This window comes from Thunnus albacares, chromosome 13 (assembly GCF_914725855.1).
Source record: "Thunnus albacares chromosome 13, fThuAlb1.1, whole genome shotgun sequence".
Lineage (NCBI taxonomy): Eukaryota > Metazoa > Chordata > Actinopteri > Scombriformes > Scombridae > Thunnus > Thunnus albacares.
Window position 1 is genome coordinate 31921326 of NC_058118.1, and position 15754 is coordinate 31937079.

A 15754-nucleotide genomic window follows, 5' to 3' on the forward strand; every position below is an offset into this window, starting at 1 on the left:
TGTTTATATGTAGTTTAATAGTTGATAGTGTATAAATGTGTATATTGTGTTTATGTAGTTTAATGGTTGATAGTGTATAAATGTGTATATTGTGTTTATATGTAGTTTAATGGTTGATAGTGTATAAATGTGTATATTGTGTTTATATGTAGTTTAATGGTTGATAGTGTATAAATGTGTATATTGTGTTTATGTAGTTTAATGGTTGATAGTGTATAAATGTGTATATTGTGTTTATATGTAGTTTAATGGTTGATAGTATATAAATGTGTATATTGTGTTTATATGTAGTTTAATGGTTGATAGTATATAAATGTGTATATTGTGTTTATATGTAGTTTAATGGTTGATAGTGTATAAATGTGTATATTGTGTTTATATGTAGTTTAATGGTTGATAGTGTATAAATGTGTATATTGTGTTTATATGTAGTTTAATGGTTGATAGTGTATAAATGTGTATATTGTGTTTATGTAGTTTAATGGTTGATAGTGTATAAATGTGTATATTGTGTTTATATGTAGTTTAATGGTTGATAGTGTATAAATGTGTATATTGTGTTTATGTAGTTTAATGGTTGATAGTGTATAAATGTGTATATTGTGTTTATATGTAGTTTAATGGTTGATAGTGTATAAATGTGTATATTGTGTTTATATGTAGTTTAATGGTTGATAGTGTATAAATGTGTATATTGTGTTTATGTAGTTTAATGGTTGATAGTGTATAAATGTGTATATTGTGTTTATGTAGTTTAATAGTTGATAGTGTATAAATGTGTATATTGTGTTTATGTAGTTTAATAGTTGATAGTGTATAAATGTGTATATTGTGTTTATATGTAGTTTAATGGTTGATAGTGTATAAATGTGTATATTGTGTTTATGTAGTTTAATGGTTGATAGTGTATAAATGTGTATATTGTGTTTATGTAGTTTAATGGTTGATAGTGTATAAATGTGTATATTGTGTTTATGTAGTTTAATGGTTGATAGTGTATAAATGTGTATATTGTGTTTATATGTAGTTTAATGGTTGATAGTGTATAAATGTGTATATTGTGTTTATGTAGTTTAATAGTTGATAGTGTATAAATGTGTATATTGTGTTTATATGTAGTTTAATGGTTGATAGTGTATAAATGTGTATATTGTGTTTATATGTAGTTTAATGGTTGATAGTGTATAAATGTGTATATTGTGTTTATGTAGTTTAATGGCTGATAGTGTATAAATGTGTATATTGTGTTTATATGTAGTTTAATGGTTGATAGTGTATAAATGTGTATATTGTGTTTATGTAGTTTAATGGTTGATAGTGTATAAATGTGTATATTGTGTTTATGTAGTTTAATGGTTGATAGTGTATAAATGTGTATATTGTGTTTATGTAGTTTAATGGTTGATAGTGTATAAATGTGTATATTGTGTTTATATGTAGTTTAATGGTTGATAGTGTATAAATGTGTATATTGTGTTTATATGTAGTTTAATGGTTGATAGTGTATAAATGTGTATATTGTGTTGATGTAGTTTAATGGTTGATAGTGTATAAATGTGTATATTGTGTTTATATGTAGTTTAATGGTTGATAGTGTATAAATGTGTATATTGTGTTTATGTAGTTTAATAGTTGATAGTGTATAAATGTGTATATTGTGTTTATATGTAGTTTAATGGTTGATAGTGTATAAATGTGTATATTGTGTTTATGTAGTTTAATGGTTGATAGTGTATAAATGTGTATATTGTGTTTATATAGTTTAATGGTTGATAGTGTATAAATGTGTATATTGTGTTTATATAGTTTAATGGTTGATAGTGTATAAATGTGTATATTGTGTTGATGTAGTTTAATGGTTGATAGTGTATAAATGTGTATATTGTGTTTATATGTAGTTTAATGGTTGATAGTGTATAAATGTGTATATTGTGTTTATGTAGTTTAATGGTTGATAGTGTATAAATGTGTATATTGTGTTTATATGTAGTTTAATGGTTGATAGTGTATAAATGTGTATATTGTGTTTATGTAGTTTAATGGTTGATAGTGTATAAATGTGTATATTGTGTTTATGTAGTTTAATAGTTGATAGTGTATAAATGTGTATATTGTGTTTATGTAGTTTAATGGTTGATAGTGTATAAATGTGTATATTGTGTTTATATGTAGTTTAATGGTTGATAGTGTATAAATGTGTATATTGTGTTTATGTAGTTTAATAGTTGATAGTGTATAAATGTGTATATTGTGTTTATATGTAGTTTAATGGTTGATAGTGTATAAATGTGTATATTGTGTTTATGTAGTTTAATGGTTGATAGTGTATAAATGTGTATATTGTGTTTATGTAGTTTAATGGTTGATAGTGTATAAATGTGTATATTGTGTTTATGTAGTTTAATGGTTGATAGTGTATAAATGTGTATATTGTGTTTATATGTAGTTTAATGGTTGATAGTGTATAAATGTGTATATTGTGTTTATGTAGTTTAATGGTTGATAGTGTATAAATGTGTATATTGTGTTTATATAGTTTAATGGTTGATAGTGTATAAATGTGTATATTGTGTTTATATAGTTTAATGGTTGATAGTGTATAAATGTGTATATTGTGTTGATGTAGTTTAATGGTTGATAGTGTATAAATGTGTATATTGTGTTTATATGTAGTTTAATGGTTGATAGTGTATAAATGTGTATATTGTGTTTATATGTAGTTTAATAGTTGATAGTGTATAAATGTGTATATTGTGTTTATATGTAGTTTAATGGTTGATAGTGTATAAATGTGTATATTGTGTTTATGTAGTTTAATGGTTGATAGTGTATAAATGTGTATATTGTGTTTATATGTAGTTTAATGGTTGATAGTGTATAAATGTGTATATTGTGTTTATGTAGTTTAATGGTTGATAGTGTATAAATGTGTATATTGTGTTTATGTAGTTTAATGGTTGATAGTGTATAAATGTGTATATTGTGTTTATATGTAGTTTAATGGTTGATAGTGTATAAATGTGTATATTGTGTTTATATGTAGTTTAATGGTTGATAGTGTATAAATGTGTATATTGTGTTGATGTAGTTTAATGGTTGATAGTGTATAAATGTGTATATTGTGTTTATATGTAGTTTAATGGTTGATAGTGTATAAATGTGTATATTGTGTTTATGTAGTTTAATAGTTGATAGTGTATAAATGTGTATATTGTGTTTATATGTAGTTTAATGGTTGATAGTGTATAAATGTGTATATTGTGTTTATGTAGTTTAATGGTTGATAGTGTATAAATGTGTATATTGTGTTTATATAGTTTAATGGTTGATAGTGTATAAATGTGTATATTGTGTTTATATAGTTTAATGGTTGATAGTGTATAAATGTGTATATTGTGTTGATGTAGTTTAATGGTTGATAGTGTATAAATGTGTATATTGTGTTTATATGTAGTTTAATGGTTGATAGTGTATAAATGTGTATATTGTGTTTATGTAGTTTAATGGTTGATAGTGTATAAATGTGTATAAATGTGTATATTGTGTTTATATGTAGTTTAATGGTTGATAGTGTATAAATGTGTATATTGTGTTTATGTAGTTTAATGGTTGATAGTGTATAAATGTGTATATTGTGTTTATATGTAGTTTAATGGTTGATAGTGTATAAATGTGTATATTGTGTTTATGTAGTTTAATGGTTGATAGTGTATAAATGTGTATATTGTGTTTATATAGTTTAATGGTTGATAGTGTATAAATGTGTATATTGTGTTTATGTAGTTTAATGGTTGATAGTGTATAAATGTGTATATTGTGTTTATGTAGTTTAATGGTTGATAGTGTATAAATGTGTATATTGTGTTTATGTAGTTTAATGGTTGATAGTGTATAAATGTGTATATTGTGTTTATGTAGTTTAATGGTTGATAGTGTATAAATGTGTATATTGTGTTTATATGTAGTTTAATGGTTGATAGTATATAAATGTGTATATAGTGTAAATACAGTCAGATGTGTAGCTCTCTATAGAACGTACTACAGTGTATCTACAGGAACGAGTCATAGAAATGCAGCAGGAAGCTTTGGTCTTGTGTTTTGGTTGAATATAGATGTATTTCAGTATGAATACATGTTAGTGTTTGAACATAAACTGAAGAGTTTGGAAGTGAGGATGTAAACATGTCAAATGTTTTGTTGCTTGTTTGTGTTTGAAGTGAGAAGAGTATTGATCCCTGCAGGGAACCAATCACAGACAACTGTAATATTTCCTGACCAAACACACATTTTTATTAGTGCATGTACTCTGTGCACACTTAATAACAGTAATAATAATAATGATCTGTATTTAGTTGAACATCTATGACCAAGTTTTATCTTTAATTCAGCCTGTCAGGCAGTTCTGACTCTCTACATCCATCTGCGTGTGTGTAATTTGAGCTATAATTAGCACGCTTAATTAGCAGATGTCAGAATGACTGACAGATTGGAGTCTCACCCGAAGCACTCTGTGTGTGTGTGTGTGTGTGTGTGTGTGTGTGTGTGTGTGTCTTCAGGCGATGAGTGTTGAGTTTTATCTCCCAGAAAAAGCTGTAAAGGAGCTTTAAGAAGATCATCTGAAGTGTGTGTTCATGTGTTTAAGTTGTGAGGGGGGTTGTTTTTTTTTTAAAACAAAACAATTTTCAGTGTCACAGTTTCATTTAGCAGACGCTTTTATCCAAAGCAACGTACATGTGAGAGTTAATACAACACAAGCAAAGATCTAGTCAGGAGAGAACAACGTGAGTAAGTGCTATGAAGCTGAGTTCATGTCTGTTCACAGAGGAGATGCTTAGAAGCAGAAGTCCATCAAGTGCAGAGGTGTTCATGAAAGAGCTGGTCTTTAGTCTTCTCTTAAAGGTTGAGAGGGACTCTGCAGATGGAACAGGGTTTGGTAACTCGTTCCACCACCGGGGAACTACAGAGCAGAAGAGTCTAGCTGGTGACTGAGGGTCCTGTTGTGGTACCAGCAGCCTTTCGTTGGCAGAGCGTAGTGGGCGGGAGGGAGTGTAGACCTGAATGATGGAGTTCAGGTAGGCTGGAGCTGTTGTGTCAGGGTTTTGAATCTGATGCTGGCAGCAACTGGGAGCCAGTGGAGGGAGATGAACAGCGGGGTGACGTGTGCTGTTTTGGGCTGGTTGACGTGCCGCCACGTTCTGGATCATCTCCAGAGTTGCATGATATTGACGCGTGATATAACGAGAGGCTGTAGCAGGAGGTGTGCCGCATGCTCAGACAGGAAGGGTCTGATCTTCCTGATGTTGTTCAGGACAAACCAACATGACCGAGCGACTGAGGCCACGTGAACCTTAAAGGTTAGCTGGTCATGATCAGGCAGACTCTGTACACATGAGAGACCTCGTATAGAGGGACTGGCTGGATGACAAGGAGCTCCGTCTTAGAGAGGTTCAGTTGAAGGTGGCGTTCTTTCATCCATGCTGATATATTGTTGAGACTGTGTGGTCTTCCAGCGGGAACCATTCAATGGCTGCTGGAGACGGAGACTGTCATGTCCTCACACAGACAGCTGCTCTGATCACTTTCCTTTGTCCTGTGCACTAGCGCCAACGCCCTCTGCTGATTGGCTGGAGTGTGTTTACCTGCACATTTACAGAGCCAGAGCTGTGTATGAACAGGAGACTTTCTTTCAGCGCCACACAGAGCAGACAGCTAGCAGGCCGTGAGGAGATATTCACTAAATTTGACAAAGGGTGTTGGATTGAAATCGCTGACTTTACCTCTAACCAATCAGATGCCTCCAGGTGAGCGTGTCACCTGTAAAGCTGCTCAGCTCTCTGAAAGCAGCAAACAGTGAAACCTTTTCATCCAAGAGACGCTCCGCCGGTCACAGAGAGGACGAGACACATTCCACCTCCATCACCTGCTGACAGGTGTGACAACTTAATGAAACACACACACACACAAACACTCGAATAACACACACGCTGCTTTTTATTAAAAATACTCAAAGTGCCACATTTCTTGACCGAGGTCAGACGGAGATCAAACGAACATGAAAATGATTAACTCTGCACACACAGAAACACAAAGTATAAAGTCTGGTGTTTGGAGAATAGATTGATGGATTGTGATTTCATTGTTGTGATTAATGTCCACTTTTTATCAAAGAGGACATAATTATTTTATTCTGACTTTCAAGTTGAACAAATATTTCAGTCTCTTCAAAAAAAAAAAATTGCAATAACAATAATTAACACATGTTCAAGAATTCTCCACAATATTTACAAAACCACAACTTTTCCACATGAAATGTCCAAATCAACAGCTGCTTGTGATTCGGGCCAGTCGTGGCGTTTGGTGCGGCGGTAACTGATGTCAACGTAGCGTTCAGCAAGGATTCAGGCGCATTCAGGTGGAAGATGGACAAATCTCACCTGCCAACAAAAATGATGCCATAGACGAGCAAAACAATTCCCAAATGTTCCCAAATGAGGTTTGATTCAGTGAGTCAGAAGACATAATCTACCTCAAACATAAACATCAAACTATATTTTTATGTTGATTAATTTATTTTAATGGTATTATTGACTGAATTTATTTGCTGCTAATGTTGAGCAGAAAGTTTATTTATATATAAGGATATATAATATATATATATTATATATAATAAAGGTTATAAATGGAACTCAAGTACAGTATTTTCTTTTTTATAGAACTTTGAGCCCATAGTTGTCATGTTCAGAAAATACTTTAAACATTAGACCTGACATATAGTTGTTTCTGTGATCTGCAGGATGCTTTTTTATCCAGGGAAGTCATTACATATGACTCTTCATTGGTAGGAGTTTGAAAAAATTCACATTATTTTCCTTTTGCTTTCAACAGCACAGTCAACGGTGATCACACAGTAATTTAACTATATTTAAATTATATTTAACAATGTTTCACTGACAGCAGGAGTTCAAGAAACTTGAATGATTATCATTATATAACTGTTTATCGTGATATTTTTACCTGTGATAATTGTATTGTGAATATTTGATACCAGTTCAACCTGAAACACGACTTCTTTATGTGATTCATCCGCTGCTGAAAATAGTATGAACAAATGTACTATTACTTCCTGTCTGAACGTATAAAAAGTATAGAATTATTATTATAAAGTATAGAATAACAGCTGCTTTTACTTTAATAACAATCAGATATTTTTACTTTGAATGTCGTTAGCATGATGCTAATCACATGGAACTGAGAATCACTAAAAGAACTCGTTAGCAGGAGTCCCACGTTAATACTGATTGAATTAATTAGAGGAGGCAATTAATTGGGCCAAGTGGCTCCAACATGCTGCAGGCAGAGAGGACGTTCACTGGAGACATTCGTTAATTATTGATCATCAGCAACTAATACTCCACATTTACCTTCATCTCCTCGTCTTCTTCACCTCCTCCTCCTCGTCTTCTTCACCTCCTCATCATCCAAAACATTTAGACAAACATTTATTAATGAAAACGTACAAAGACTGACAATAAGCAGAAGTAATGAGTGTAAATTGATGTTGGATGAAACGTTTTGAGGATGAACTCTTCAGACTGAATGACTCCATGATGTTTCCTGCAGCGCCGCCTTCAGGACAAACTGTAAAGAAACAAACAAATGAATCATCAGGATGAAGTTCGTTCAGTTTGTGGCTGCAGGTTATTTGTGTATCCTGTCCTGAAGAGCTTGTATTGAACATTTGTGTTTATGTTTATGTTGATGCGACTAACAAAGAGCTTATGTTTGTATATATACAGTATTTATCTTATTTTGTTAATGATACACACTCTTGCTTGTTTTGTGACATTTTACATGTTTATCAGTATCGATCATTTGTGCCGATCATCAGTGCCGATCATCAGTATTGATCATCGGTATTGATTGTCAGTGTTGATCTGTGCAGGTCTGACGGCAGCGGCGATGGCCGAGGCGATGAAGCTACAGAAGATGAGGATGATGATGGGTTTCCATGGCAACAGTGATCAGCATCGGCAGCACAACGGCACTGAGTCAGGGAATGATGACACGGGTACATGACATCATCATCACTCAGACCAATTAAATCGAACCAGGGCAGGCATGTGGGCGGAGTCTGTTTCTGTAGAATTTCGTTTCAAGAAATCCTCTGAAATCTCCTCTCTCCTTGCCTCCTTGTCTCCTCTCCTTGTCTCCTTTAGGAGGCAGTGAAGCGTCCTCCTCGGTCGTAGCATCTCTTGCTGGCTCAACGTCGCTCCATATCAACACTCTGCAGCAACACAGCACCCTATTGGCCAACCGTGAGCTCTGTTCTGATTGGATAAACAAGCTGATTGTTGTTAGCTTAGCATTGTAGCATCTTGTTACCTTCCCTGTATTTCCTCCTCAGGTCTGTCAGAGCTTCCTTTTATGGTCACGCCGCACCCCCTGCTCCCTGTGGGCCTGCCTCCCGCCAGCGTTGCCATGGCAATGAACCAGATGAGTCAGCTAAGCAGTTTGGCAAACATGGCCGCCATGTCGCAGCTTCCAACAGATGAGAGCAAGGTGCTGCTAGCTAACAGTGCTAATGCTAACAGTGCTAACAATGCTAACAAAGCTGTTGCTGGTGGTGCTAATGCTAGAAATGCTTATGTTAACAGAGCTGTTAATGACAATGCTAATGCTAACAGATCTGACAGTGCTAACAGTGCTAATGTCAAGACTTCTATCACGGCTATAGTGCTAACAGCACTAATGCAAACAGTGCTAATGCTAACAGTGCTAAAGCTAACAGCACTAAATCTAACAGTGCTAAAGCTAACAGTGCTAATGCTCCTCTGTGTTCAGGAGTCTCCTGCAGGAAGTCCCTCCCCTTGCCCCTCTCCCAGCGATGACGAGTTCCATCCCCAGGAACCAACCAGCCAATCACCTTCCAGGGCATCTTCATCATCATCTTCATCACCTCCTCGAGCACACACACTGGACCTCGGTCAGCACACACACACAGGAAGCGTCTCTCCAACCCTTAAAAAATCCTCATTAAATATTCATGATGCTGTTTGTTTATTGGGTGAAACAGAAACACCTGTTCCAGTGATGTCCTCTGTGGGTTAACATCTCTGAGTTTTGTTTCTGCCTGCAGATGACAGCTTGATGCCCCTCCCCCTCCTCAAACCAGCTTATGAGAAGTTGCCGCTCACCTCTTCGCCGCTGTCAACTCCTGCAAACCCCGCCTTCACTCCCTTCTTATTGGCTGAGGGACTGTCATCCATGGAGACGCTGCTGACCAACATACAGGTGAGATGGAAAACTGTAAAATAATGAAGAAAACAGAAACTGAAACAAAGGAAATAGAAACAGACAATAACATAAAGAAAATAACGTACAGACAATAACGTGAAGACAATAACATAAAGACAATAACATGGAGGTGATAGCGATAACGTACAGACATGTATGATAACGTGTCCTGCGGTGTTTCAGGGTCTCCTGAAGGTGGCGGTAGAAAGCGCTCGTTCTCAGGACAAAAACAACCAGCAGGAGAGAAAAGAGTTAAAATTGGAGCTGGAGAGAGAGAGAGATGCCCGACAGACGCTGCAGAGACAGCTGAGCTCCGAGCTGCAGACCAGAGGTGAGACAGGTTACTGCAGGTCAGAAGAGGGACGGGTTACTGTAGGTCAGAGGGGAGACGGATTACTGTAGGTCAGAGGGGAGACGGGTTACTGCAGGTCAGAGGGGAGACGGGTTACTGTAGGTCAGAGGTGAGACGGGTTACTGCAGACCAGAGGGGAGACGGGTTACTGTAGGTCAGAGGGGAGACGGGTTACTGTAGGTCAGAGGGGAGACGGGTTACTGCAGACCAGAGGTGAGACGGATTACTGTAGGTCAGAGGGGAGACGGGTTACTGTAGGTCAGAGGGGAGACGGGTTACTGCAGACCAGAGGGGAGACGGGTTACTGTAGGTCAGAGGGGAGACGGGTTACTGCAGACCAGAGGTGAGACGGGTTACTGTAGGTCAGAGGGGAGACGGGTTACTGCAGACCAGAGGGGAGACTGGTTACTGTAGTTCAGAGGTGAGACGGGTTACTGCAGACCAGAGGGGAGACTGGTTACTGTAGTTCAGAGGTGAGACGGGTTACTGCAGGTCAGAGGGGAGACGGATTACTGTAGGTCAGAGGGGAGACGGGTTACTGCAGGTCAGAGGGGAGACGGGTTACTGTAGGTCAGAGGGGAGACGGGTTACTGCAAACCAGAGGTGAGACGGGTTACTGTAGGTCAGAGGGGAGACGGGTTACTGCAGACCAGAGGGGAGACTGGTTACTGTAGTTCAGAGGTGAGACGGGTTACTGCAGGTCAGAGGGGAGACGGATTACTGAAGGTCAGAAGAGGGACGAGTTACTGTAGGTCAGAGGGGAGACGGGTTACTGCAGACCAGAGGTGAGACGGATTACTGTAGGTCAGAGGGGAGACGGGTTACTGTAGGTCAGAGGGGAGACGGGTTACTGCAGACCAGAGGGGAGACGGGTTACTGTAGGTCAGAGGGGAGACGGGTTACTGCAGACCAGAGGTGAGACGGGTTACTGTAGGTCAGAGGGGAGACGGGTTACTGCAGACCAGAGGTGAGACGGGTTACTGTAGGTCAGAGGGGAGACGGGTTACTGTAGACCAGAGGGGAGACTGGTTACTGTAGTTCAGAGGTGAGACGGGTTAATGCAGACCAGAGGGGAGACTGGTTACTGTAGTTCAGAGGTGAGACGGGTTACTGCAGGTCAGAGGGGAGACGGATTACTGTAGGTCAGAGGGGAGACGGGTTACTGCAGACCAGAGGGGAGACGGGTTACTGTAGGTCAGAGGGGAGACGGGTTACTGCAAACCAGAGGTGAGACGGGTTACTGTAGGTCAGAGGGGAGACGGGTTACTGCAGACCAGAGGGGAGACTGGTTACTGTAGTTCAGAGGTGAGACGGGTTACTGCAGGTCAGAGGGGAGACGGATTACTGAAGGTCAGAAGAGGGACGAGTTACTGTAGGTCAGAGGGGAGACGGGTTACTGTAGGTCAGAGGGGAGACGGGTTACTGTAGGTCAGAGCAGAGACGGGTAACTGTAGGTCAGAGGGGAGACAGGTTACTGTAGGTCAGAGGGGAGACTGGTTACTGTAGGTCAGAGGGGAGACAGGTTACTGCAGGTCAGAGGGGAGACGGGTTACTGTAGGTCAGAGGGGAGACGGGTTACTGTAGGTCAGAGGGGAGACGGGTTACTGTAGGTCAGAGGGGAGACGGGTTACTGCAGAGGTAGACAGCTGTGACATCACACGTGGGTGGAGTTTAATACTGTAAGTTGAAATGTGTTTCTGAAAATAAAAGGGTTTATATAATCAGAAATCTGACTGTCTCTCTCTCCCCCTTACACTCTCTCTCTGTACCTGTCTTTCTCTCTCTGTACCTGTCTGTCTCTCTGTACCTGTCTTTCTCTCTCTGTACCTGTCTCTCTCTCTGTATCTGTCTTTCTCTCTCTATACCTGTCTGTCTCTCTGTACCTGTCTCTCTCTCTGTACCTGTCTCTCTCTCTGTATCTGTCTTTCTCTCTCTATACCTGTCTGTCTCTCTGTACCTGTCTGTCTCTCTGTATCTGTCTTTCTCTCTCTGTACCTGTCTCTCTCTCTGTATCTGTCTTTCTCTCTCTGTACCTGTCTGTCTCTCTGTACCTGTCTCTCTCTCTGTATCTGTCTTTCTCTCTCTGTACCTGTCTGTCTCTCTGTACCTGTCTTTCTCTCTCTGTACCTGTCTGTCTCTCTGTATCTGTCTTTCTCTCTCTGTACCTGTCTGTCTCTCTGTATCTGTCTTTCTCTCTCTGTATCTGTCTTTCTCTCTCTGTACCTGTCTTTCTCTCTCTGTACCTGTCTGTCTCTCTGTATCTGTCTTTCTCTCTCTGTACCTGTCTTTCTCTCTGTATCTGTCTTTCTCTCTCTGTACCTGTCTCTCTCTGTATCTGTCTTTCTCTCTCTGTACCTGTCTGTCTCTCTCAGTGTCGATACAGCGGCGGCTGAAGAAGGAGAAGAAGGCGAAGAGGAAGCTGCAGGAGGCGCTGGACTTTGAGTCAAGGAGAAGGGAGCAGGTGGAGCGAGCAATCAAACACTCTGACTCAGGTGATCAAATACAACAACTCTTCTTCTTCTGCTATTTCTCCTGCACAGTTCAAACAAACTTTATTTAAAAGCTGCAGTAGACAACACTCAGCTTCAGGCCTGGAAAGTAACTAAGTACATTTACTCAAGTACTGTACTTCACTACTACTCTATCAGAACTTTGTTTTTTCTTCTTTCCTCTCCCATTAATCATCTCACCACCCCTCAGATTTATCTGCTGACCCTTTGGAGGGGCCCCAACCCCTAGGTTGGGAACCACTGGACTAAACTAGCTAACTGTATATAAAGTAGTGTAAACTAGCTCCACCTCCAGCAGCTACAACAGTAACATGCTGCTCTAACACTGATGCTTCACTATTAATAATCTAATGATGTCATATATAATAATATATCAGTCAGAGGGACCAAACCACTACTTTTACTGCAATACTTTAACTACATCAAGCTCATAATACTTATGTACTTTTACTGCAATACTTTAACTACATCAAGCTCATAATACTTATGTACTTTTACTGCAATACTTTAACTACATCAAGCTCATAATACTTATGTACTTTTACTGCAATACTTTAACTACATCAAGCTCATAATACTGCTATGTACTTTTATCGTAGGAGGATTTTTAATGCAGGACTTTTACTTGTACTGGAGTATTTTTACATTGCTGTATTGGTACTATTACTGCAGTAAAGTATCTGAGTGCTTCCTTCGTATTTTTTCAGATGCAGCGACTCCTGAGAGCGAGCTGGAGAACAGACAGCAGGAAAACTCTGCAGGTAACGACGACAGAACCTCCGTCTGACTTCATCTGTAATGATGAGACAACTGAAAGATAAAACTACAAATACGTAAAAACTGAAGTGATTTCTGACTGCAAGCAAATACAACAAATAAAAGAAAAAAGGGGTCATAAGAGGAAATCCAGCAGACCTGCATTCATACACACTTATCAATCTTGCGGTGTGTTTTTCAGCCCTGAGTCGTGTCTGCAGGTTGTTGGTGATGAGAGACGAAGCTCAGGGCGAAGCAGCTGGATGAGTTTCTGCTCGTCTGCTTTTCTTCAGTCAGTTTGGTCATGTGACGTAAAACAAACTGGTAACACTGGAACGGTAACTGTGACTGTGAAATTGAATTTGGAGAAACAATCACAAACTACACAGCAGAACTGAACACACACACTGTTTATAAGTGTGTGTGTGTGTGTGTGTTGACATGATAATAAGATTCATTTATCAAAGCAGACGCAGCAGTGATTCACGTTTTCTTCACTTTTATAGTTTCAGTCTGAATGTTCTCAGTAATAATGACAGAAGACCTGAGTTTCACCTCTCAGGCTACAGTCTGTTTGTTGCTGCCTGCAGACAGAACTCAGGGCTCAGTGACTTCATCTTCCCTGCATATTTTGTTTAAAAATATTTAATCTGAAATCTGTTTTATTTAGAAATAATATTTTCTGAAAACACGCTAGAAAATCAGTGAAGAGCATCACTTAATCTGCACGTTATCGTTATCTATCATAAAGTGACAGATTTTAAACAGGCTATTTTTTATGTTACTATTATGGAAACCATGAGAACAAATTTTGGTGTAATTTATTATTTATAAATGAATATTTACTGATAGAAAACAGACATGTTGATGAGACTATCAGAGCGCTTCTGTCTCTTTAAGGAAATTAAAAATGAAATAAAAGTTATATTGAATTTGAATGTTTTTATGTTTCTGCAGAAAACCGGACGTTCACCAAACCACCGATCCTCTTCTGATGAACTGATGAACTGATGGAGGGATGAACTGATGGAGGGATGAACTGATGAACTGATGACGAATAAAAAATGAGGACAAAATTTTGAACTAAACAACTCAAACTCCCATCAGCCACTTTTCTTCCTGCTTCCTGTTTTTAAGATTTGTTATTATTAATAATATTAATGTTATGATAATTATTATTAAAGCGAGCAGAGCGTCGTGGACGCCTGGAGGGGGAGGAGTTTAACCTGAACTCATTTTTATAAACTTATATTATTATATTGTTTTCTTCCTTTCGTTAGTTTAAACTGATTGTAGTACTGTTACTACAGGCAGCAGTACTTGGTTTAGTAGTTGAAGTACTTTGTTAAAAAATAACATGAACGCAGCTTCAGCGTCTGGATGCGAATGTGCTGTTTGTCATGAAACCTGTCAATCATCAAACTCCTGACGTCCGTCACAATCAGAACAAATCATCATTTCATACAAATCTGAAACTCATGATGCTGGAAAAGTGGAATTTCATTCAGGAAACGTGAAGCTACTTTTGTCTTCAGTGGCTGCTGGTCCACACCCTGGTCTGTCCCTGGTCCGTCCCTGGTCAGTCCCTGGTCCACACCCTGGTCAGTCCCTGGTCAGCCCCTGGTCAGTCCCTGGTCAGCCCCTGGTCCGTCCCGGTCCACCCCTGGTCAGCCCCTGGTCTGTCCCTGGTCCGTTCCTGGTCAGTCCCTGGTCCGCCCCTGGTCAGTCCCTGGTCAGTCCCTGGTCCGCCCCTGGTCAGTCCCTGGTCCGCCCCTGGTCAGTCCCTGGTCTGCCCCTGGTCAGTCCCTGGTCCGCCCCTGGTCAGTCCCTGGTCCGCCCCTGGTCAGTCCCTGGTCGGCCCCTGGTCCACCCCTGGTCAGTCCCTGGTCAGTCCCTGGTCCACCCCTGGTCAGCCCCTGGTCAGTCCCTGGTCCACCCCTGGTCAGTCCCTGGTCCGCCCCTGGTCAGTCCCTGGTCAGTCCCTGGTCCACCCCTGGTCAGCCCCTGGTCAGTCCCTGGTCCACCCCTGGTCAGTCCCTGGTCAGTCCCTGGTCCGTCCCGGTCCACCCCTGGTCAGCCCCTGGTCAGTCCCTGGTCAGTCCCTGGTCCACCCCTGGTCAGTCCCTGGTCCACCCCTGGTCCACCCCTGGTCAGTCCCTGGTCTGCCCCTGGTCAGTCCCTGGTCGGCCCCTGGTCCGTCCCGGTCCACCCCTGGTCGGCCCCTGGTCCGCCCCTGGTCAGCCTCTGGTCCTCCCGCAGTCGGCCCCTGGTCAGTCCATAGTCCACCTCTGGTCGGCCCCCAGTCTGCCCCTGGTCCTCCCCTGGTCGGCGCCTGGTCTGTCCATGGTCCACCTCTGGTCGGCCCCTGGTCGGCCCCCAGTCTGCCCCTGGTCGGCCTTCAGTCGGCCCCTGGTCAGCCCCTGGTCTGTCCCTGGTCCTCCCCTGGTTGGCCCCCAGTCTGCCCCTGGTCAGTCCCTGGTCAGCCCCTGGTCTGTCCCTGGTCCTCCCCTGGTTGGCCCCCAGTCGGCCCCTGGTCAGTCCCTGGAGGTTTAAAACTGGACTAAATTTCAATGACAACAAGGATGTTGTTGATGACTTTTTAAAGACGGCAAAGGGTCGACTCGGGGCTGCTGAAGACAGAACTAATGTTACGTTTCCTGCTGAAATGTCATTTTTATATCATGAGTTTGAGATTTGGGTAACTAAACTTTATTTTACAGCTCCTTTAATTATATAAGAAATTCCTGGAAATTCCCTTTATTTATTATTATTATTAATATTATTATTATTATATTTTAATGACATCTAATATGTTGAGTATATTACAACAAGCTGATAACTC

At 40.0% G+C, this 15754-nt stretch overlaps 1 protein-coding gene and 1 long non-coding RNA gene across 2 annotated transcripts in view; one reads left to right on the forward strand and one right to left on the reverse strand.

The window, feature by feature from the left end:
- LOC122995127 (dachshund homolog 2-like) overlaps nt 1-14553 on the forward strand; it is a 16479-nt gene extending 1926 nt beyond the window's left edge. Inside the window, exons 2-10 of the mRNA XM_044370153.1 lie at nt 7943-8068; nt 8217-8315; nt 8405-8559; nt 8842-8983; nt 9137-9291; nt 9478-9625; nt 12019-12138; nt 12864-12917; nt 13870-14553. Coding sequence (XP_044226088.1) covers nt 7943-8068; nt 8217-8315; nt 8405-8559; nt 8842-8983; nt 9137-9291; nt 9478-9625; nt 12019-12138; nt 12864-12917; nt 13870-13907 — 1037 coding nt within the window. The 3' untranslated portion in view covers nt 13908-14553. The remainder of the gene's footprint in view (nt 1-7942; nt 8069-8216; nt 8316-8404; nt 8560-8841; nt 8984-9136; nt 9292-9477; nt 9626-12018; nt 12139-12863; nt 12918-13869) is intronic.
- Nucleotides 6805-9522, reverse strand: LOC122995158. Its single transcript, XR_006406740.1, has 3 exons — nt 9443-9522; nt 9195-9304; nt 6805-7638 (listed from the first exon to the last, which is right to left on the reverse strand). It is a non-coding gene; the product is annotated as an uncharacterized LOC122995158 (long non-coding RNA).
- Nucleotides 14554-15754: the final 1201 nt, after the last annotated feature.